Raw genomic sequence first — 24,521 nt, forward strand, 5'->3', positions numbered from 1 at the left:
TTCCAGCCCCCTGCCAGGCCTCCGGGTGCCGCCGCCACCGCAGCCGCGGGCCGGGAAGAGGGTCGCAGAAACGCCCCGGGAGGGCAGAGCGGAGGCGCCGGGACCCTGGGCGGTCACTCCCCCGCTGAGTCCCAACTTTCTCAGGAAGCTGTAGTCACAGCCACCACAGTCAGAGCCGCCTGCCTCCTGCCTCGGAGCCCTTACACCTGTGGGGTGGGCCCTGTTGTCACCCACCCCCATTACAGATGAGGAAACTCAGGCACAGTTCGTAAGTGACTTGATTTCTTTCGGTCACGCGGGTGGAAGGAGTTGCTCTGGGATTTGAACCCAGTTCTTATCTGATGGTCGAGCCCCCTGCATCCGCTTCAGGGATACTGGGGACCTTCAAGGCTAAGGCATGGTCCAGCTGGGCTCTCTGGGTGCAGCAGGAACCCAATAGTAAAAGTGGGCGGTGTCACTATCAACCAGGCGCTCCTGCCCAACCCTGCCCCACGTCACTGAGGAACCCTGCGAGACCCTCTGTCCTGTAGCAGTGACAGCTGTTAACTGCCCCAGTTGGTTCAGCAACTCTCTGCTCTGCTGGGCCCCGGTGGGGAGTGGGCGTTGCTGGGCACCGTGACCCTGGGGTGGTTGCTGGGTAGAGATCCGGCCCAGGTGAGCTGGGAGGGGTGTCCGCCCTGCCGGAGCCTCACCACCAGTGCCAATATTTGCCAAGGGCCTGAGACCTGACACTTGAACAGGAAAGTGAGAGAGGCTGGTGCCAGTCAGCAGCTGGGAGGCTCCACAGGGCCTGTGTGTAGCCCTGGGCTGAGGGTTGGAAGCTGGGGGACACCATGACCTGGGCCAGGGTACCTGCTGACTTTTGCTTTCATGATTTTTGCTGTATGACTTTGGCCAAGTCCTTTATCCTCCTTAGACTTCTGGTCTCTTCTTTGGAAAATACAGGGAGGCTGGGCTGACTGCTCCCTTCCTGTTCTGGTCTTTGTAAATCTGGAGCTCGGTTAGTTCCTTCTTCCCAGCCCTGAGGGGCACCCTCTAGGCTCCTGGACTGAAAGCACATTTCTCCTTATCACTGGATGGGGCTGAGTGCCCTGTACACCCCTGACCCTGCTAGGCCTGCTCTGGGCCTCCAGGGCAGCGGCTGTGTCTCTAGCATGGGCAGTTCCTCACACTGAACCACACCTGCCTCCCTGCACGACTCGGAGATCCCACTCTTTTCTGAGGCCACATGGGTCCATCTGCCGCTGGTCCTAGTCAGTGTCATCCGGGTCATCCACTGCAGCTGGACCTTTTATATTCTTTTTAAGAAATAAGCCATGGAGGGGGCCAGCCAGTGGCATGGTGGTTAAGGTGCTAGATCCCACATGGCTGACTGCACAGTTCGAGTCCCAGGTCAAATGGCTCGAAAACTCTCCAGGCTTGTGTGTGCAAGTGCCCAAGCTCCTGCAAGGAGAATGGAGCAGAAGGGATTGTGGTGTGGCCATTCCCTGTGTGGGGTGCTTTCTTACTTTCCTTCTCTCTCTGTCTCTGTCTCTGAGCATGTGTCCCCTATAGCAAAAGCTTAACAAAAAGAGAAACCATGGTAGAGACTATTGAAGCCCCTCTTCCCTCCGTCCCTCTCCAGAGATAATTCCCATCCTGAATTTATCATTTCTCTGTCTTTAATTTTCTTGCTGAGTGTAAGTCTAAAGATATGGGGTTCTTTAAAGTTGTGTATAAATGGAGTTCACAGCATGTGTCATTCTACAACTTGGAATTGCTCACACAGCATCGGGTCTCAGATTTAGCTGTCTTGATCCTGCAGCTTGGGTCCCCTCTTGCCCTGATGTGTGATATGCCACCCTGTGTGGAGCCCTCATTTATTTATTATTTATTAGTGAACGCTGAGGGGGTTCCCAGTGTCTCACTATTGAAAAGCCAATGTTCTTGTGTGGTATCCTGGGCACTTAAAGGCAAGTGTTTTTCTGTGGCTCTCCCTTGTCGTGGAATCCCTGGGTTTTGGGACATGTGCCTCAATCTTTTTTTAAAAAAATATTTATTTCATTTTATTTATTATATTTTGAATTTGATCAGAGACAGAAAGAGAAAGTGAGAAAGTAAGCTGCCAGGTCTGGGACTCGAACTGTGGTCAGCCAACTGTGACAGCTGTCGGCCCTGCGCCTCAATCTTTCAAAGTTATTTAGTTTCACTATAAAATTAGTCCAACTCAATTAAAGAAATGGTGGTAAAGTAGAATATTAGAAACTATAATAATCACTAACATTTTCCGAGTACTTCGTTTTGTGTTTTACACGAGGAAACCAAGGGACACAGAATTAAAGAACTTTCCCGGGAACTGGTAGTTAGTGTAATGGCTATGTCGCTGGACTCCCACGTAGTCGACCGCAGTTCACGTCCCGGACGCGGTGGCTTAAACTCACGCCGGGCGCGTGTGCGTGCGTGCCCAAGATCCCGAGAGGAGAATAGAGGAGAAGGGATTGCAGCGTGACCATCCCCCCGGGGGGTGATTTCTCGCTTTCTGTCTCTCTGTCTCTCTGTCTGTCTGGCGAGTGCACGCGCCCTATAGCGAAAACCTCTCCAAAAAAACCCAAAAAACAAAAAGAACTTTCCCAAGGTTATTCAGTAAGTCATTGCTGAGCTGAAGCTGAGTCCAGGGTGTCTGCTTTCAAAGCTCTCAAAGGCCACACTGCGCTAGGTTATGCAGCTCATTCCATGTCACATGGTACTTGCTTAACATGCAGGTTAGGGGGCCTCTGGAACCAGAATCACACTTATGTTTGCAATTTAGAAAGGCCATTTTGGAAGTGACTGATCCCAGTGGGCATGTTACTTTGCTTTTTGAGGCAAAACTCCCCCAGAATGGTGGAGCAGGCCTTAAAAGTCAGCTCTGACTAGGATCTGCTCTGAAAGGCTTTGTTCTGTCCCTCGCACCCACCTCTCCCTGCCTGGGCAAGGCTAGGCGGGTTTGGGGCCTGCTTCCCAGGTGGGAGGGTAGCGATCTAAGCAGTCTGCTTTAGGAAGTGATGAGGAGGGGGATAGTGGGGCAGTTCCAGGCTGCCTGATGCGTTACCCCTGCAACCCTTTGTCATCTGGGCCTCGTGTGTGGGTGGACTCTGAATCGGAGAGCCTCACCACTCTGCCAGAGCCCCTGGTCAGTCATCCTCCTCCTCCGTGCTCCGTCCCACTGGTGCCTCCATGCCTGCTCCTCCGCCCCCTTGGCTTCCCCAAGGCACAGTGGAGAGGCCGCCATCACCACAGGAATATTTGTCCCCTGGGCCACCAAGATACTCTGGAGCAGAAAGGCCTTGAAGACACAAGGACAGCCTGTGGAGAATTGGGGGCCTCAGTCACAGCCAGGGGAGGGGACAGGTTTGGTGCGCTTGCCTGTGTGGAAGGTATTGCTGACCTCTCCCAGGATCCTGCCTCCACCTCCCCATCATCCATGCCCATAAGAGCTGCTGCTGGGAGGAGGGTTGAGTGAGACTGCAGTCTGGATTCAGATAACCTGCAGCATGTTCTCTGGATAGGGATGGGTGGTTATTACTGCCATTAATAAGATGCATGGAGCTGGGACCAGGAGATGGCACAGTGGTTACGTTGCTGGACTCCCACTTTGTCGACCATGGTTTGAGTCCCAGACCCAGCCACTTAAAACTTAAGCTGGGCACATGTGCATGCATGCCCCAAATCCCACATGGATACTGGAGGAGAAGGAATTACAGCCTGGCCATTCTCCCAGAAGGTGATTTCTCACTTTCTGTCTCTTTTTCTCTCTGTCTCTGGTGTCCATATGTGCCCTATGGCAAAAATCTCTCAAAAGAGAAAGGAAAAAGAAAAACAAACACATGGGGCCTAAGCTCCCAGGAAGCCCCTCCTCCCTCCCCATTTAGCAGGCTTTCCAGGCCTCTTCTTCCTGTTTCCCCAGACTGCCTGTGCCCTGGCTGTGGTGTCCCATCTCCAGTTTTTCATGCACTATTTCCCCTTCCCAGACTTCTTTCTCCATTTCGTCCTCCAGTCAGCGCTATCTTCTCCAGACAACTTCCTTGAGTGTCCCAGCCTGGCTTAGGGGCCTCTTCTGGGCCTTTCCAGCTCCTAGAGGTCCCTGTGATCATGGCCCTGATCCTTCCCTAGACAGCGAGCTCCTCTGGGCAGGCCCAGGTCTGTGTCCAGTCTCTCTCCAGAGCCTGCCCCAGGCCTGGCCCAGAACAGGAGATCTGTGAGTGTTTGTGGGAGGAAGGCAGGAAGAAATCAGCCCAGGCCTGCTCCAGTCCGGGGGGAGTCAGTGCAGACCCACCTCTCTCCAGCTAAGCAGAAGAGGTGCTGGGGCTGGGAGGGAAGGGATGTGCACCTCCCCACCGTCTGCCAGCAGGCTGTGGCTTTCGTCCTGGTAGACCCAGTGGGCAGACATGGGAGGCAGGCTTTTGGCTCTGGAATTGTTTAGAGGTGGCATAAGCCATGGCAATGAGCTTGACTCCCTGGGGTGAGCTGATGGGCACTGGCTCAGGCAGAAATGGTTTGAATTGGGACCAGCAGTTGGTATAATGGCTATGTCGCTGGACTCTCATGTAGCTGACCGCAGTTTGAGTCCTGGACCTGGTGGTTTAAACTCACACCAGGCACATGTGTATATGTGCGTGGCCAAGAGAGGAGAAAGGAGGAGAAGTGATTGTGGCGTGGCCATGTCCAGGGAGGTGATTTCTTGTTTTCTGTCTCTCTCTGTCTCTCTGGTGAACACACACGCCCTATAAGAAAAACCTCTAAAAAAAAAAAAAATTAACAAAAAGAAAAGAAAAAAAAATGGTTGGAACCCATAGTTGGGATTGTGGCCTTGGCCAAATCACCTCTCCTCTGTGCCTCAGTTTCCCCTTCTGCGGTGAGAGTAATGCTCTCATTTCATGGGACATTTTGAGGGTTCGAGGAGAGAATGCTAGTTGAACACCTAAAACAGTAAGTGCCTCTTCGGTGGTTTCTTCAGTGATGAGTGGACTGAGCACCAGTCACTAGGCTGTGTCCTGAGCACAAAGGGAAGCAGACATGTGAAGGATTGTTAAGTCCAGAAGTGACAGGGTCAGATTTTGTTGTTTTTGTTTTTAATTATCAAAGGGCACACACTTGCCAGAAAGAGGGGGAAGGGAGAGAAAGCACCCCCAAAGGGGGCATGGTCACACTGTAGTACTTTTCCTCCAATTCTCCATGTTTGGACATGTGGGATCCAGTTCCCTGTAACCACTAGGTCATGGGGTCAGCCCATGGTTTCTTGTTTTGTTTTGTTTTTGAGAGAGACTTTTTGCTCTAGGGCATATGCTTTTGCTGGAGAGACAGAGAGACAGAAAGCAAGAAATACCTCCCGGGGGGATGGACATGCCACAATCCCTTCTCTTCCATTCTCCTCTCAGGATTTTGGACACGCATGCATATGGGCCCACAGTGTTTTTCAAGCTGCCAGGTCCAGGACTCAAACTGCGGTAGACTAAGTGGGATCCAGTGGCATAACCATTATGCCATCTGGTGGGAAGCTGGGAGTTAGCCCTCTCCCCCACATGTAAATCTGGGATCCTGCCAGGGCGACAGCCTCAGCCAAAGGAGACCGTATAGTAGTTCCAGTGAGAAAAAAAGGTTCCCTAGAAAAGTGTAAATGCTGGTTTTCCCTCACAAGAATCTTGGATTTGAATGCACATTACCTTTGTGCTCTTGGAACTAAAAGAGTAACTAAAGGAGTAACTTTAGGGCCAGTTGGTGGCATGCTAGTTAAAGTGGCTGGATTCCATATGGTTTAAATCCTGGCCTGGCAGCTTGAAAAAAAACAAAAAAAAAAACCCCACAAAGCACTGGGTGTGTGTGTGCATGTGCCCAAACCCTTGGGGGAGACTGGAGGAGAAGGGACTGCAGTGTGGCTGTCCTCCTGGGGGTGCTTTCTCACTTTCTCTCTCTCTCTCCCTCCCTCTCTGTGTCTCTGCCCCTCTCCAGCAAGTATGCCCTATAGTGAATTTTTTAAGAGTAACCTAAGTGATCTCAGTGTAGTAGACCAGGGGACCTGGCTGAGGCTCCTTTTCTGGAAGAACGCATCCTCCCAAGGTCCCTTTGGGGTCAAACACAAGCTTGATAAAATTACAAAACATGCAAAGAAATAAGCCGCTGTGAATGACAGACACTCACAACAACAAAGAGCAAATTAGGTTCCCCCAGAGCCTAAACTGCTAGCATTGTGAGAGATAGAATAAAAATAATTGCATTTAAAATGTGTGCAGATGGACTTGAAACAGTAAAATACTACCCCAAATAACCACACAGATTTTTTTTAAGAGGTTTTTGCCTTAGGGCGCATATGCTCACTGGAGAGGGGGGGGGGAGAGAGAGAGAGAGAGAGAGCGAGTGAGATAGTGAGAGAGGTAGTGAGAGAGAAAGTGAGAAATCACCCCCCAAGGGGGGATGGCCACACCCCAATCCCTCCCCCTCCCCCCCCACAATTTTCAAGAGAAATGAAGTATAGAATAAAAAAGATTGGGCCTGGGGACCAGCAGGTGGTGTGGTGGTTAAGGTGCTATACACTCCCACATGGCCGATCACGGTTCATGTCCTAGATCTGACGGCTTGCCTTCTCACTTTCTCTCTCTTCTTTTTTTCTCTCTCTGCCTCTCTGTCTCTCTGATCAAATTAAAATAAAGGAATGAATAAATCTAATTTAAAAAATAAAGATTGGGCCTGATGGTGGTGGCTCAGCAGTAAAAAGTGACACTGGGAGGCCGATCTACATGGGCAGGTTCTGGTTCAAATCCAGAGACCTCCCTCTATACTCCAAATGCCCCGTGTCCCTGACCCTGGCTGGCTGGAGGTTGGCAGTGGGTTGCAGCATCAAGGCCCTGTTAGAGGTGCTGTTTTTTTCTGTGCGTTTCTGTCACTCATGGAAAAAATAAACTTCATGGCCGATCACGGTTCATGTCCTAGATCTGACGGCTTGCCTTCTCACTTTCTCTCTCTTCTTTTTTTCTCTCTCTGCCTCTCTGTCTCTCTGATCAAATTAAAATAAAGGAATGAATAAATCTAATTTAAAAAATAAAGATTGGGCCTGATGGTGGTGGCTCAGCAGTAAAAAGTGACACTGGGAGGCCGATCTACATGGGCAGGTTCTGGTTCAAATCCAGAGACCTCCCTCTATACTCCAAATGCCCCGTGTCCCTGACCCTGGCTGGCTGGAGGTTGGCAGTGGGTTGCAGCATCAAGGCCCTGTTAGAGGTGCTGTTTTGTTCTGTGCGTTTCTGTCACTCATGGAAAAAATAAACTTAAAAAAAAAAAGTCTACAGGAAAGAGAGGAGTAGAAGATTCCTACCTTCTGAGAGCTTCTATGTCAGTGAGGGAGACAGACAGTGGACACAAAAGTCCATACTTAATCTTCTACGTCAGAGAGCGGTAAGAGCTATAGAGAAACTAAAGACTGGGAGGGGGACAGATGTATTGGAGGTGCCACTGGAAGGTGTCACTTGAGTATGAAAGGCCCTGGGTGCCCCGCAGCTCATTGTGACAGGGTCTGAGTTCTAGAGTACGGGTCTGGGGGCAGGAGATCTGGAGAAGGAGGGAGAGAGAGGGACTGAAGTGGGATTTGGTGGGTGGGCTGTGCCCCCTGGGGGGGCAGCAAAGCCCAATGGGTCAGAAGGGCCACAAAGACTCCCTTCACCCTCGTGGAGGGTAAGATAAATCTGTTTTGAAGGCCTCCTTGCTCCTTATCCATGGTGTCTCTGTCCCCTCCATCAGATCTCAGATGACACCCTCTTCTGCTCCTCCCACCCTTGGGGACACCAAGAGGTGGATCCAAATTATCTCTGTGTTCCCATGTGGAGTGGGCATCCTGAAGGAGCTTCTGACAGGCACCCAGGGCCGACCAGAGAGGTTGAGTGGGCCCTGGAAGGAGGGGCCTGTGGGCCCCAGGGTCACCCCATGTCTCTCCCTCAGGACCCCCGTGAACAGCCTCCATGAGGCCCTGGACCAGTGTATGACCGCCCTGGACCTCTTCCTCACCAACCAGTTCTCAGAAGCACTCAGCTACCTCAAGCCCAGGTGAGGCCTAAGCCAGTGTTGGGGGACAGGGTATGGGAGCATGCAAATGTGTGTACAGGGATGGGCGTGTTGGGCTGTGAGGAACCAGAGGTCTTGTGCAAGAGGAACCCTGTGTGACTGAATGCCTTCAGCTCTCTGAGTCACTATGACCCCTGAGAAGTTCCATGGAAATGGTTCAGGCTCCCCATCCTACAGCCCTGAGGCAGGCCCTCTCCAAGGACCCGTGACTTCTTCTGTCTCTGTCTCAGGTCCCTGAGGCTTGCTTGCACTTTGATTTCTTGTTCCCACTGAATCCACTTGGGGTTCCCCCTCTCCTTTGTTCATTTTGCCCCAGAGAACTGAAGCTGTGAGTTGTCACTTTACTCAGCATTTTAGGGTAATAATGAGGGTTACTCGTTCAGCCAGTTCCTCTTGTGAAGATTTCTAAATAATACACTTACACTGATTTTTCTTTACTTACCACTTTTTGTTTTTTCAGGTTTTAAAACTGAGATATAATTCACATTAATAAAATCTACCCCTTTTGGGGCTGTAGTGCAACAGTTAAGCTCTGTGTATGAGGAACTAGATCCCACATGGCTGATCGTGGTTCGAATCCAGGCCCTAATGGGTTGAAAAACACACCAGGGGCATGTGTGTGCCCGAGATCTCAATAGATGGAGAAGTGGAGAAGGGATTGCAGCAAGACTGCCCCACTTACGGGTGCTTTCTCTTTTCCTCTGTCTCATCCGTGTCTCATTTTTCTCCTTCCCTCCCTCGCTGTCTCTCTCTGGTGAGCACATATGTCCTCTGGCAATACTTTTTTAAATTTACCCCTTTTACACATATTGCCTTTTTTATTTTTACGTTGCTATAGGGTACATGCACTTGCTGGGGAAAGAAAAAGAGAGAGGAAGAGGGAGAGAGAGAGAGAAAGTGAGAAATCACCCCCAGGGTGATGACCAGGTGGCAATCCCTTCTTCTCCGTTCTCCTCTCAGGATTTTGGGCACGTACAGACATGCACCTGGTATGTTTTTCAAGCCACTGGGCCCAGGCCTATAACTGCACCGTCAACCAAGTGGGACCTAGCTGCCTTAACCAGCACACCACCGGCTGGCCTCAGTTTATCCCTTCTAAACATCTACTGGTAGAATTTAACTTTCTAATGCCTCTGCCCCAGCTCCCTTCCTCATCCCCCTCTTATCATTATATCACATGGGCTAAATCTACGCCCCATGTCTACATTACTCTAACTTTGTAATTAAATGCTCATCGCAGGGACAAGTCATGCATCAGATCTGTTTCCTTTCTAAAATTAATAATTGTCACGTTTTTTTCTTTTTTTTCTGTTTTTTTTTTTATTATTATTATTATTTTTTTTTTTGGAGAGGTTTTTGCTATAGGGCATGTGTGCTCACCAGACAGACAGAGACAGAGACAGAAAGTGAGACTTCACCCCCCAGGGGGGATGGCCACACCGCAATCCCTTCTCCTCCATTCTCCTCTCGGGATCCTGGGCACACATGCACACATGCCTGGCGTGAGTTTAAGCCACCGGGTCTGGAACTCAAACTGCGGTCGACTACATGGGAGTCCAGCGACATAGCCATTACGCTAACTGCTGGTCCCGTATAATTGTCACGTTTTTCATTTCTCTAGTTTGCTGTCACTTTATCCTTAATTAGTTATAGCGTTCCATCAGATCTTCCTGTCCACTTATTCCCCAAATGCTCAAATGTATCAGCTCTCAGTCCCTCCCTTTCCTGGAAACCTGCCCACTGGCCACCTCCTAGCTGTCTCCCCTGCTTCTCTCCTATTTCATGAGTCCCGGCTCTTTTTCTTTTGTCTCCTCTCTCACTTTACCAGAGCATGTATTGTAGAAATTTCCAAAGAAACAGTTGTGTGGGGAAAAATAAATAGATAAATCTACATCTATGTATCAATATTTATCTATCTACCTATCTAGTTAGAGGGCATGTACACATACCAGAGAGAGAGAGAGGGAGAGAGGAGAAAGCACCCACCACAGGGTATGGTCACATCCCTTTCTCCACCTCAATTTCCTTTCAGGATTTTGGGCATGCATACCATGCACTGGCATGTTTTTCAGGCCACCTGGTCCAGGACTTGAACTGTGGGGTTGACCATGTGGGATCCAGCAGCTTTGACCACCAGGCGACAGAGCCCACCCACATTAATATTGTTTTTTCACTCAGAATTTTGGAAGCATTTCTCCTTTATTTTCTAGCATCTTCTGTAACTGTAAAAACTTTAATTAAAACAAAATTTATTTGATTATTTTAGGGTTTTGCCATAAGGCATGTGCACTTGCTAGAGAGAGACAGAGAGAGAGAAGGAAAGTAAGAAATCACCCTGCAGGAGGATGGCCACGCCACAATCTCTTCTCCTCTATTCTCCTCTCAGGATTTTGGGCACTCACACACATGGACCTGGCATGATTTTCAAGACATGGGTCCAAGACTCAAACCACAGTCAGACATGTGGGAATCCAGTGCCTTAACCACCATGCCAACTGCTGGCCCGGTTATCTCTGTAACTTCCTGGTGTTGGAAATATTCAAATCCCTCTCTTTAAGATATTTTAAAATATATAATAAATTATCACCTGTAGTCACCCTGTTGTGCTATAGAACACTGGGACAGGGGCTAGCGGGTGCTGTGCTGGTTAAGGCACTGGACTCCCGGTTCCAGTCCCAGACCTGACGGCTCGCTTTCTCACTTCCCCTTTCTCACTCTCTGGTCAAATAAAAAATTATAGTAACAACACATAAAAGAAAAGAACACTAGAGCATGTTTTTTCCACCTAATTATAATCTGTACCCATTAACCAATCTCTCCTTGACCCCCTCACTTCCCTTTCCAGCCTATGGTAATCTCCATTCGATTCTCTACTTCCACGAGATTAACTTTTTTCTTCTTATTTTGTATCTATTCCTTCTCTGGAAATGTTTAGGATCTTTGTTTTTATTCCTACCGTCGTAGAGTGCCACCGAATGAACTACCACCAATGCCAGATTAAGGTTAAAGGGAGTCTTTATTAGCTGGTCAGCGACTACAGTCTGAGGCTCGGGTTTGGGGGATGGGGGCCACTGAGAGTCAGAACTGCATCCCCGACTGAGGTTTGAGTAGTTTTTCTATAGGGGGTCAGTTACTAGGGGTTTCTATGTAAGCAGATACAGAAGCTGAATCAAGCAGGTTAATTATTTCTGAGGGGAGTGGGGTTTCCATGCAAGCAGTTACACTGCTAAACAAAAGGGTTTCGGGCTGGTTAGCAAAGACAGTAGCAGGTACAGGATGTCGTCCAGGATACAGTTTTCTGTACGGCTAGCACGAGCTATTTTCTCATGGGAAGAACAAGCAGGTTTACAGAAGCAGACAGCCATGTTAGCGTAAGGAAACAAAAATGGACAAACAGTTGTTCATGTGTAAGATCTAATATGCGGCCTTCCACACTACGAATGTGGAATTCCACAGTCATGTGCTGGAATGAAGACTTTTGTATGCTGCATTTTGACATGGAGACTCTCCATTCTAGGAGATTTTCTTATACCCTCCCTCCATCTTCGTTTCCCCTTCCTGGACTTCCTCTAAGTCAGGTATTGGACTTCCTGGATCAATCTTCTTCTTTTTTTGGATCAATCTTTTTTAAAGCCCCTTAGCTTTCCTCCTATTTTTTTTTTTTTTTAGTTTTAGTTTTGTTTTGTTTTGTTGAGAGGTTTTTCCTATAGGGCACGCGGGCTCACCAGAAAGACAGGGACAAAGCGAGAAATCACCCCCCCAGGGGGGGATGGCCACGCGCAGTCCCTTCTCCTCCATTTTCCTCTCAGAATCTTGGTCACACACACACATGCGTCCAGTGTGAGTTTAAGCCACCGGGTCCGGGACTCAGACTGCGGTCAACTAGATGGGAGTCCAGTGACATAGCCATTACGCCAATTGCTGGTCCCAATCTTTCCTCTTTTTATTACATTTCTTTATTTTTCCTCTGATTTTTGGGAGATTTCCTCAGCCTTATCATGAAATTTTTCTATTAACTTTTTATTTCTCTTTTTAGTTTTTACTGTAGGGTACATGCACTCACCAGACAGAGAGAGAAAGTGAGAAAGCACTGCCCAGGGCAATGGACACTCTGCAATCTTTTCTCCTTCCTCTCCTTTTGGGATTTTTGGGCACATACACATGCCCAGCATTTTTTGGTTTTGGTTTTGTTTTGTTCTTTCAAGCTGCCAGGTCCAAGATTCAAACCACTCAGCCATGTGGGATCCAGCTGCCTTAACCACCACACCACTAGCTGGGTGGACTGTTCTTTATTTCTGTCAGCACTACACCCTCTGTAATCACATGACAAGTTTCCTAGTATGCACTTTTGCTATCTGAATGCCCTTTCTTCCCTGTGTCATCTTATTCTTCGTTCATGGAGGAACTGTCTCCTTTATATCTAGATTTGGAATATGAGGCCCTTGGGACAGGGCTGGGCATGTGGTAGGCTCTCTAATAAGTATATATTATTATTGCTATTCACACAGAACAGTGTCTGTTTTAGTTTTTTCCCTGCATAACTTGCTTTCTCCAGGTTTCTGTTTCTGTTTAATGGTGAGAATCCTCTTCTCATGGGGGCTTTCCTTGAATATGTGATGATCCCAGGCTGTCTTCTGATCATATTTTAAAATGAGTTCACTCAGAGGCCAGCTGGCAAGTTCATGCAAAACAGACTTGTAGTTGGGGGGTTGGCTATGGGACGATCCAGCAGGGCAGGGATCTGGCCCCCAGATGTCAGCATCTGGAGCGGTTCGGCTTCTCCAGAGACAGTCTCCATTTCTAGGCCTTGACGGGGAACGGCCTGCCTGAATTCTAATCTGGGAGACCGTGGGGCCAGGAGTCCCGTCATATCCACTGCCTCCTGCCCTTAGTGCCCCTCCTGTCAGCTCTAGGTTGTCCCCTGCACCGCCATCCCTGGTTCCCCCAGTCCCAAGCAGAGCAAAGGCCAAGGCGTGGGGACAGGTTTCTCTAAGACTCCAAGCCTGTCCTGTTCATTTCTCTAGACTTGACTTGCCCATCGTTCCTGTCTGAGTCAGTGGCCCAGCCTGCAGGGCGTGATGCTCAGAATGAGTCCCTCTGGCAGTCCCCACTCTGTACTCCCACCCTCTGAGGGGATCTGGACTTGAAGAAGGGCAGAGTTGGGTAGACCAGGGTCTGCAGCAAGATATGGCCATGATCTGAGACAGGCTGAGCCCCATCCCACTCCATCATTGAAATCCAGGCTCCCTTTCTTAGCCCCTCCCGCCTTGGAAACTGGCTGCCAGAAGCATAGCTGCTCGGCCTCTCATTGCACCCCAGTCACAGACACTGGCATTTCCCTCATCCCCTGAGCCTGGCTAAGCCAGCCCACGCACAGTCCGTCCCCAGCTGTCCTGCAGCCTGGGGGCCACCAGAAGGGATTCAGAGCCCAGAGGATATTCTGAGCGCTGCATGCTCTGGCTGTGCCCAAGCCTTCAAGCTCTGCCACCAAGGCTCTGAGAGGGCTTTTCCCTAGCTCCTTCATGTTGAGGGTCTGCCTCGGCTTCCACCTCCTCGGGAGGGCAGGGGTTCTGCAACTCTCAGGTCCCCAAGAGGAACGCCTCATTCTGACAGAAGCAATCCAGAGAAACCTGCTTCCTCCGAGCTTGCCTGTCACCCGACATGCGAAGCCGTGTAGCTGCTTTCTCTTAGCCCTTGCCCTATTCCGGGAAAGGCCCTGTCCTTCCTTCTTGAGTGTGAGAGCTCTCCTCCAAATAGGAGTGTCACTAGCATGCATCCTCCACCCGTCTTATGACAACCAAAAATGTCTCTCTGGGCCCAGCATGTGGCATGGTGGTTGAGGCACTGGACTCCCAAGTGGTCAGCCGTGATTCGAATGCCGACCATGAGGGCTTGCTCACTTCTCCCTCTCTCACTCTCTCCCTGTCTCTGGTGAACGCTCATGCCCTGTAACAAATTGGAAAATAATAATAATAAATAAGTCAAGTTAAATAAATCATTTAAAAAAAAATGTCTCTCCATGGGACCAGCAGTTGGTTAATGTCTATGTCACTGGACTCCCATATAGTCGACTGTGGTTCGAGTCCCGGACCCAATGGCTTAAACTCACGCCGGGCACATGGGTGTGTGCCCAAGATCCCGAGAGGAGAATGAAGGAGATTGTGGCGTGGCCATCCCGCTGGGGGTGATTTCTCGCTTTCTATCTCTCTGTCTCTCTGTCTCCCTCTTTCTGGTGAGCGCATGCACCCTGTAGCAAAAATCTCCCCAAAAAAAGTCTCTCCAAAGTGCCAGATGGCCCTGGGAAGTTGAATCACCGCCCCCCCCCACACACACACTTTTCTGACAACTGAAAAACTGTTTTTAGAAATTGCCAAATGTTGGGAACCAGCAGTTAGCGTAATGGCTATGTCGCTGGATTCCCACGTAGTCGACCGCGGTTCGTGTCCCGGACCCGGTGGCTTAAAACTCACGCCGGGCGCGTGTGCGTGCGTGCCCAAGATCCCGAGAGGAGAATGGAGGAGAAGGGATTGCGGCGTGACCATCCCCCCTGGGGGGTGATTTCTCGCTTTCTGTCTCTATGTCTCTCTCTGTCTGTCTGGCGAGCGCACGCGCCCTACAGTGAAAATCTCTCCAAAAAAAAAAAAAAGAAGAAATTGCCAAATGTTGTCATCCTGGGAACTGGGGACAAAAGTACCTTGTCGCCTCCATTGAGAACCAAAGATCTAGAGAAAACAAATCTGACTAAAAGACAGCCTCCCCTCCACATCTGCAGCCATTTAAGAGTCAGAAGGTATGGGTCCACTTTTCTTCCCTGCTCGCCATGGTACGCACCTTGTCTCCCTGGCTCTAACCTAACCCTGCGCAGTGGGGGACGCTGTCCCTCTTTCCCCTCGAGGAGGTAACTGGGCTTGCCATGCCCCCTGCCCATGCCTTGGCATTTGCTTTCTATGACTTCTGAGAGCCAAGTCAGTTTACTCAGCCTGGTCTGTGCCTAAGCACGGTCTCTGGAACATGGCTCATTCGGTTGGTTTTCTTGAGGAGTGAGTGACTTAGGTGGAGAAGCAGCACAGAAGGGTTCATTTCCAGCCCCACGGCTCCCCGAGCCACTCTGTCTTGGGTCCCAGGGAGGGTGGAGGCGTTGACCTGGGACAGGTGCCTCACGCCTGCTTTCCCCACTACAGAGGTGCACAGGGGTAGAAAAGGGTGTGTGGAGGTGAGTGCGTGCGGGGAGTTCAGGTGTGCCCCCTCCCCATGTCCTGGAATTTCTCTGTGGGAAGAGGCCGTGGGGCCAGGAGGCATTCGGAGACAACAAGGAGAGGGGTCGGGTGTGTCTGGGGAGTAGACTGTCCTGGCTGAGGCTGGAAGGCTGGCTCAGGATGTGCCAGTGTATGTGGGGGCACTGCTCAATGGAGAACAGGGCAGCCATGTGGCTCTGGAGGGGGGCTCTGACTGGGCTGGGCCCAAGGTCAGAAGGCTTAGCATCAAGGTGGTGGTCTGAGAGGCCACTAGAGGATCAGGAGAAGAGGACAGGCTGGAGGTGGGAGGACGGGGCAGCCAGAAGAGTGAGTGAGAGTAGGAGGGCTGGGAAACCGTAGGGCAGCAGGGGGGTGGGTGAGTGGGGGTTAGGGGGCACCCTATAAGACTCCAGAGCAAAGCGCTCTGGGTTACGATGTTCTGGGCAATGATGATGTGAGCCCAGATGACGGGAATGGGGCAAGCAGCTGTCACTGGTTCATCCGGTGGCAGCTCACGAATGGCCTTGTGGCCTGTGGGGTCTGGGTGCTGGGGCCGCAGTACGGAGCAAAATGTGGGCTGTTCTCAGGGTCTAGCAGGAAAACAGTGACACAAGCGATCGGGGCGCTGAGAGCTACACAGGAATGCGACTCCTGTGGGAAACAACTGGTCAGGAAGACTTTTGGTCCCGCCACCTAATTTACAGGGCCCATTGCAAAATAAAAATGCAGCATTGTTTGTTCAAAAGTTATTCAAAATTGTGGGAACCAGCAGTTAGCGTAATGGCTATGTTGCTGGACTCCCACGTAGTTGACTGCGGTTCGCGTCCCAGACCTGGTGGCTTAAAACCCATGCCAGGCGCATGTGCATGTGTGCCCAAGATCCCAAGAGGAAAATGGAGAAGGGATTGTGGCGTGGCCATCCCCTCTGGGGGATGATTTCTCGTTTTTTGTCTCTCCGTCTCTCTCTGTCTGTCTGGCGAGCGCATGCGCCCTATAGTGAAAAACCTCTCAAAAAAAAAAGTTATTCAAAATTGTAAGATAGTGACAGCAGAAAATTAAACCAAACAAGGGGCTTTTTTTTTTTTTTTTTTTTTTTTTAAGAGAGAGATTTTACTATAGGGCATGGGTGCTCGCCATAAAGACAGAAAAGTGAGAAATCACCACCCGGAGGGGATGATCACGCTGCAGTCCCTTCTCCTCCATTCTCCACCTGGGATTTTGGGCATGCACATACAGGCACCCATTTAAGTTCCAAGCCGCTGGGTCCTTGACTCGAACTGCGGTCAACTACATGTGAGTCCAGTGACGTAACCATTATGCCATCTGCTGGTCCCAGCATGGGACTTTCAGGTTTGGGGCCCTGTGCAGCTGCACAGATCACACACTCATGAAGCTAGCCCTGGAAGGCTTCCTGGAAGAGTGATAAGGGGTGAGCCAGATGGAGAGGGTGTTCCCAGACAGAAGGAACAGCCTGTGCACAGGCCTGGTAGGGAATGAAGGCCTGGTGTCTTTGAGGAACAGAGCACTCAGCCTGGCTCGGATGTAGAGAACTGAGGCAGTGCCAGGAGGGAGAGGGCAGGCTGGTGTGAGGTGAGCATGCAGAGTCTCCTAGAAGCAGTTTGGACTGGAGAGGAGGCATGAGGTGGGGTCTGAGCAGACCAGAAGGTGGAATAAGAGGAGCTCTGTGGAGGATGAAGGAGTAGAGTCTCGGAGTGGCAGGGCGCCGCCCCAGTGTTCCAATAGAGAGCCTCGTCCAGAGCGGTCCTTGGGAAGTGAGGCCCTAGGCTGGGACTGGGTGAAGGGGCCCCAGGGAGGAGCAGGGGTAGTTGGGTCAGGGTAAGGGGGCCCAGATGGTGAAGACAGGGCACAAGGCAGGATGGTTTACAGGCCTGGGTATGAGCAGAGGAAGCAAAGCTTGAGACCAATGCGGTTAGCTACTCACTGGTGGCCAAAGAGTCCCCAGCCCCAACATCCTGCTCTGCTGCTGACTCCTCCAGCCCCGTCCTCATCTTGACAGCTGCTCTGGGCCCCAGAAGGCAGGACCCATGGGCATTGCAGCAGAGCTGAGTGCTGCTCAGGGGCAGCAAACTGTTGTCCCCAGGGGTCTGGATGTTATATGTACAAACAAGAACTTGTGGGGTGTCTGAGATTTGGGGAAGTTGTCATACCTCTACACCCAGAGTCAGAGGCTTCCAGGTGGTAGGCTGGGGAGGGGCCAGAATTCCAGCCACAGATGTATGCCAGGGCCTTGGGCTTCAGACTAGAAATTCTACTTTGTCTGCCAGCTCCCAGGTGGGGCTGCCCCTCCTCCTAGGCCCAGCACTAGACTGGGCTGGGCAGCTGGGCCTGAGTCCTAGGGTTCAGGCCTGAAGTGGGACAGGAAGAGGCAGAGCTTGAGAGTTGCAGAGGCCTAGGAGGCGGAAGGTGAGGGGACAGGTCTCTCCGTGCCTGGGAAGACCCTCCCCCAAGGAACTTTCTATGCAGGAAAGTGAACATTGGCCCCAGCAGGGAAGGATCACAGTTTTGAACATTGGTGATGTGGCCTCTGGCCTGGGTATCCTATTTAAGCCACTCTAAAAGACCTGGGAGAGAAGGGTTACTGTCCTCATTCCGGAGGAGAAACTCGGGGCTGGAAGAGGCTAGGAGACGTACCAGGTCACACAGCTGGCAACTGTCAAAGCCAAGATCCCCACTACGTCTGAGGGACTCTGCCCCACACTGCCGACAGGCACCTCCTTTCTAGAAGCACTGTCCTTAAACATTCCTCACCGGCTTGGTGGTGTCCTCATAGCTGCCGGCTGCTAAGGGGCAGACCAGCCTTTCGTTTCCTTCGGACACCTTTGACCCTCAAGGATCCTATCATCTGAGGGTCATCCAGAGTGAAAAAGCCACTTCATTTAGTTCTGTGAACAAGAAGGGCAGGAAAATGGGTGAAGTCACATGACTGGACAATACAATGGTCTGTAAACCTTCGTCATCACTCTTAGCTCTGATGTTCCTGGCATCAGCCTGGCACCGAGGAGTTTGGTAAAGAACTGACACAGGGCTGTGAGGAAGTGAGTGAAAAGCACGGCAGCACCGACTGCCCCCTGAGGGCCAGGCCAGCATTACCATCCCTGTCTTGCAGAAGCAGAAACCAAGGCTCAGACAAGTTAAGTGACCCCCCACCCCCACCCCGTATACAGATGGGCTGGCATTGTTCCCTCCTTCTCGTCCACTATCCTTGCTGTGTGTTAGACTAAATGCTCACCTCTCCCACCAATCACCCAGCAGTAGACGGCCCGGCCGTGCCACCCACATAACACCACCACCTGGGAGGCTGGAGGCTACACGGGAGGCCCAGTCCAGTTCCAGGCCAACCTGAACACACTGGGTGCACTTGCTCAGGCCTGGAGTCCTGGCTAACTAGGAAGCTGGGCCAGGAAGATCCCAGCAGTCAGACCCTGTCAGACATACCTATCTCTGTCTCCCTCTTCCTCTCTGTCTGTAATAAAAGAAGAAAATACTCTTTAGTTGAAAAGCCTTGAAGCTGTGGAGGAGCAGGGAGGCAGAGGCAAAGAAATCTCATGAAGCCATCTTGGCTCAGCTGTGACACACTGCTGAGGACAGAGATGTGTCACATGAGCTGTGTCCTCAAGGTACCCACAGTCTGGGGTGAGGGCTGAGCTTGTGCTGATCTTAGTTACGTGTGGTCCGTGCCGCAGTTACAGACGCACGGTCCCCGAGGAGGAGCCCTGGTTCCCAGTGGCCTTGGAGGCATTTGACGAGTCAGGAGATAGGAAGGTTGAGAAGGGCCTTTCGAGCTGAGGGAATAGCGTGGGCCAAGGACTGCAAGGGGAAGTGGGGCTTTCTTGGAGAAAAGTCTGGAAATGTGACCAGGTCGCAGGGCAGGGTGGAGGGTAGGGGCGGGAGCAGAGCAGGAGGGTTGGAGCAGCGGGCAGGGCTTGCTCGTGTGGAGTGGAGGGTTTGATCGCAGGGCTACAGCCAGAGGAGGCAATAGGTGGCCAGAAGAGAACTCCCTGCAGTGGGGATGGGTAAGGCTGGGGCTTGGGAACGGGGAGGATCTCACAGACAGGACGTGGGCCCAGCCTGCTGGAGGTGAGGGCGGGTGGCAGGAGGCAGGCCCTGCACATGGGTGGGCAGCTGGAGGCCAGCACGCCGCTAAGCCACTTTCAGTCCTCAGCAGCCTTGCTGCTGCCACCTCCGACCTGAACGATCACTTAGAGCCACTTTGCAGGCAGGGGATGAGCTGGGAACAGGATCTGAGGCCTTTCGAGAGCACTGGAAGGGTCAGACCTTGGGCATGGACCTCCCTGTCTGGGCCTCTGTCTCCCCCTGCAGAATGGGAGGGGTTGCGGGTAGTTCACACAGGGCCAGTCACCTCAAAGCTCCAGGACCGGGCACTCTCGATGTCCTTTCTCTCCCGCAGGACCAAGGAGAGCATGTACCACTCGCTGACATATGCCACCATCCTGGAGATGCAGGCCATGATGACCTTTGACCCTCAGGACATTCTGCTTGCTGGCAACATGATGAAGGAGGCACAGTTGCTCTGTCAGAGGTTGGGGCCACAGTGGGGGCAGGGGCTAGGCCTTTTGCAGCACCTAAAATTTCGTATTGGTGCTGCTGCTTTTAGCTAAGGAAGTTGTGTCCACAGCGCTTGGAGCTGTCCCTGCCAGCACTGCCTGGGAACCTAGTCAGAGCCTGTCTCTGGGCAGTTTCTGGGGACCAGCCTGACTGGGAGAAATGAACCCTAGCTCTGTACTTAATAACTCTTTGTCCTTGGGTAGGCCCCTCTCTGGACTTAACTGTCCTCACCTGCAAAGTGGGTGTGATGAAGCAGATGCCCTGGTTGTCCTGGGGACTGCACGAAGACACCAGACCTGGGGCGTAATTAGTGTCAGTCTGTGCTCCCTGCTGGGGCGAATGGACCAGTGGGCCGAGTGCTGGTGCACCAATGGAGTCTTGGTTCACTTGTCACATTGCTTTGGGCCAGGTCCTGTCCTGGGCCCTGGGGACCCTGAAAACCATCAGAACTGGTGCCTGCACAGTGTGGTCAGAGAGATCAGCACAGCCAGTGAGATCCCAGCATGAGGCAGGGAAAGCTCTAGGACTTGTGGGGATCCAGCCAGAAGAGCAGGAAAGCCTTCCTGGTGGAGATGGATACCTGAGCAGGGTCCCGAAGGGTGATGGGGAGTGGCCAGGGCAGAGGGAAGCATGGAGTGGGGGGAGGCAGAGGTGACAGCTTTGGGGAAGGTAAGAGAAGGCCCTGGGTGTGGGGGGCTGCCGGGCGCTCAGGTGTCTGAGGAATGCTGGGAGGGGCCTACATGCTGGAAGCCGCCAAGAGCCCAGGTTGTGTCCTCGGGGCGGGCAGTGCAGAGTCCGACAGGTCCTGAGCAGGAGAGCCTTCTAGACTCCGCTCCCTCCAGCTGGCAGGGAGAGGGTGAACGGCACCAAGCCCTGGGTGGGCAGGGGGTAGGCTGGGCTGCATGAAGAGGCCTAAATTAAGGAGAGGAGTCTGAGGATGGGACAGGTGGAACAGGCCACAGGGCTGCTCTCTACACTCCACCATGATCGGTACAGATGTTAATGGTCCGCATTTTACCAGGGAGAACACTGAGGCTCACAGAGGGAAAGTACCTTTTTTAAAGCCAGAATTTCAGATTTTCTCTCTGACCCCAAAGCTTATGTGCTACCTTTCTTCTAGTGCTACCTTTCTAGGAATTTTCTAGAGTGACGGGAAGGGGCAGAGATGAGTGTGACCTGAGCCTTTGTCCTGTCTGTCACCCTCACTGAGTGACCCTCTCCCCTCCAGGCACCGGAGGAAGTCTTCCGTAACAGATTCCTTCAGCAGCCTGGTGCACCGCCCCACTATGGACCAGTTCACAGAAGGTGTGGCATCCGGGACGCCCTCTCACCCACACTGAGCCCAGGTGGCCCAGGTCCAGGCCCAGGGAGGGGCAGGAAGGGGCAGCTACCCTCCCAGCTATCCCCACAGGGGGCCACGCCCTGGTCTAGGTGTGGGACTCAGAGGGTCCATCCTGGGGCCCTCTGACAAGTGGTGCTGGGGGAGGTGGTGAGACTCGCTCAGCTGACAGCACCACCAGCTGAGAACCTGGAAGAGAAGGGAAGGGAAAGCTGTCCCAAGGCCCTGGGCTTTGCTTCTCAGGCCAAGGTGCTTAGAACCGTGTGTGCGGTTCGGTTATGGATCCAGTTACCTTCATGCCTGTGTGCCTCAGAGGGTTTCAGTAGCTGAAGCTCTGGGACAAGGCAGTGGACAGCGGTGACAGGATGGTCTGGCCTGTGTAGCCCATGTGGCCCTGTCCCTGGAGGCAGCAGTAGCCAGCCTGGAACAATCCGGCTCTCTCACACAGGAAAAAATGGCCTTAGCCACCTTGAGAGCCCTGGAAGATTCCAGCTGGGGGTGGGAGGGCGTGGAGGGGGACACGACTTCTGTAGGGATGTGCAGAGAACAAGGCCATGCTGACGTTCTGGGTGGGGGACGTGGACCAAGGCAGAAGATGAAGGGGAGGAAGGTGCATGGTGGGGCGAGCTCTGGACCTAACCTGGGTGACAGATGGGGGCCAGGGAGGTGCTGACACAGACTGCCTTGGCCTCTGAGGAAGTGGGACCTCCTGTCTAGAGTCATAGGCTTCGGTTTTCTCCCCACAGAGGAGATCCACGCTGAGGTCTGCTATGCGGAGTGCCTGCTGCAGAGAGCGGCCCTGACCTTTCTGCAGGTAGGAGCGCCCTACCTGTGCAAGTCGGCTGGGCGTCACGAGATCGGCCAGCAGGGCCATTGTGGCCGTGACCTGACCACTTGGGGTCCAGGCGAGCACCAAGGCTCGGTGGCCCCCACGCTCCTGACCCTGGCCAGGCTCTGTGAGGAGAAGGTGGTTCTACCTCCTCACACCCCAGCACCTGTGCTCTGCTCTTACCTGGAGGCTACCTCTGCCTCCCGACAGCTGCTTTTCCTGTTAGGGATCACAAGGGGGCGACAGGCGTCAGCACAAAAACTGCTTTACATTCAAGTTATTCAACAAACACTGGTAGCACCTACAATTACCAAGTATTTTGCATGAAATACAAGTATGTCGTTTTTACACACCTTACACACATGATACTTTTTTAAACACACATCTGCATTTATTATTTACTTTATTACAGGGAATGTGTGCTCACCAGAAAGATAAAGGTGAGAACATGAGGAAGTACCCTCTAGAGGGATGGCCATGCCACAATCCCCTCTCTAGTTCTCCTCTCGGAAGTTTTTGGCATGCATGTATATGTGGTTTTTCAAGCCGCTAGGTCTAGGATTTGACCAGCACAGTTGGACATGTGGGATCCAGCCACCTTAAATAGCACACCGCCAGCTGGCCCTGCGTTATTTAACCCTTACCTCAGAGGCCTGCAAAAGGGGAACGAAGAAAAGAGTCACTTTCCTGAAGTCACATGATAAGCAAGTGATGAGCTGGGATCTTAACCTTGTCTAAGTCAGAGCCCAGATCCCTCTCCACACAGCGAGGTAGGAGACATGTCGCTGTGTGATTTTCCAGGAAAGCCTGGGGTGATGGTGATAACATCGCCATGAACCTATGTGTGTTTCAGGGAGGAGAGGGACATATGCCTCCCCCCCCCGCTGTGGGGCTCATGTACTTGCTAGAGAGAGGGAAAATGTGAGAGATCAACCCTCCAGGGAGGATGACCACTCCACTGTCCCTTCTTCACTCTCCTCTCTGGGTTTTGGGCACACACGCACGTGCACCTGGTATGATTTTCAAGCTACTGTATCCTGGACTTGAACTGCAGTCTGCCATGTGGAGTCCAGCGCCTTAACCACCATGCCACCTGCTGGCCCTGACATAAGCTTTTTTAGTGATTGAATGCTGTTCATCTTTTTAGCTCTTTTTCTATTTTTGGCCCTGAGGGAATTAGAATTGGATAAATCCTAATCCTTAGTTTAGGACTCACTGTAACAATTGCACCATGAGTGACATTTCATTTTATTGTTTGTTAAATTATTACTAACACATCCCCCCCACAGCCCACACAGAAGGGGAGCAGAGCAGCAGGGTAACTCCCCTGCCCCCAAGCTCCTCCTCACCCTGTCTTCTGATCCCCCCCCCCCCCCCCGTGGGGCTCATGTACTTGCTAGAGAGAGGGAAAATGTGAGAGATCAACCCTCCAGGGAGGATGACCACTCCACTGTCCCTTCTTCACTCTCCTCTCTGGGTTTTGGGCACACACGCACGTGCACCTGGTATGATTTTCAAGCTACTGTATCCTGGACTTGAACTGCAGTCTGCCATGTGGAGTCCAGCGCCTTAACCACCATGCCACCTGCTGGCCCTGACATAAGCTTTTTTAGTGATTGAATGCTGTTCATCTTTTTAGCTCTTTTTCTATTTTTGGCCCTGAGGGAATTAGAATTGGATAAATCCTAATCCTTAGTTTAGGACTCACTGTAACAATTGCACCATGAGTGACATTTCATTTTATTGTTTGTTAAATTATTACTAACACATCCCCCCCACAGCCCACACAGAAGGGGAGCAGAGCAGCAGGGTAACTCCCCTGCCCCCAAGCTCCTCCTCACCCTGTCTTCTGCCTCCCCCCACTGCCTAGCAGTTCATGTTTGTCATCCCCCGTGCTACTTTTAAGAAATAGTTGGATCATCTTCCTACCCATGTCTGAATGTCTGAACAGCATACGATCATGTTTTCATTGGCCTTAAAGCCCGCAGGCCTCTAGCTCTGTAGGACTTGCTTCCTCCCGGACCTCCTGTGGCCGTAACATTCCCTTATGCAAATGCCCCCGTTTGCTCTCTGTTCTGCTAATGGGCATTGGGTGGTGGTTTCTAGTTCTTGGTTTCTGTGAACAACATGCTGTGAACTTTCTGGAGGGTGCCTTCCACAGGCCGTGCCCATCATCCTTGTCTCCAGCTGGGGCTGTAGGTATTGGTGCTTCGAATTGTAAGTGTGATAAATATTTGTTAGCTGTAAAAACTGCAGCAATACAAAAATGAATATCCCTTCTCCTCACCTGCAGTCCTGGCACCTAAAGGGAGGCACCAGTCACCAGCATAGTGACCCTGTCCCCTCCTGGCCTTGCCCCAAGTTCATAGTCCAGGTGCATGCATGGTGGGGAAAGAGGGATATGGTCAACCCCGAGCATTCTGGAGGGTTTCTCTGGCCACGGGACAGGCAGGTCTGGTTC

At 51.8% G+C, this 24,521-nt stretch overlaps 1 protein-coding gene across 5 annotated transcripts in view; it reads left to right on the top strand.

The window, feature by feature from the left end:
• Nucleotides 1–24,521, top strand: part of TTC39A (tetratricopeptide repeat domain 39A) — a 60,664-nt gene that overhangs the window by 15,652 nt on the left and 20,491 nt on the right. The window contains exons 1-5 of one of the 5 annotated variants that reach the window (XM_006147246.3): nucleotides 119–268; nucleotides 7,948–8,052; nucleotides 19,735–19,866; nucleotides 21,121–21,197; nucleotides 21,978–22,045. In XM_006147246.3, the coding sequence (XP_006147308.1) occupies nucleotides 246–268; nucleotides 7,948–8,052; nucleotides 19,735–19,866; nucleotides 21,121–21,197; nucleotides 21,978–22,045 (405 nt within the window). In that variant the 5' untranslated portion in view covers nucleotides 119–245. Of the gene's footprint in view, nucleotides 1–118; nucleotides 269–567; nucleotides 655–7,534; nucleotides 7,684–7,947; nucleotides 8,053–19,734; nucleotides 19,867–21,120; nucleotides 21,198–21,977; nucleotides 22,046–24,521 lie in introns of those variants that run through there. The other 4 variants (XM_006147247.3, XM_006147250.3, XM_006147248.3 and 1 more) reach the window with 4 other exon arrangements.

Source organism: Tupaia chinensis, unplaced genomic scaffold, assembly GCF_000334495.1.
Source record: "Tupaia chinensis unplaced genomic scaffold, TupChi_1.0 Scaffold000207_1, whole genome shotgun sequence".
NCBI lineage: Eukaryota > Metazoa > Chordata > Mammalia > Scandentia > Tupaiidae > Tupaia > Tupaia belangeri.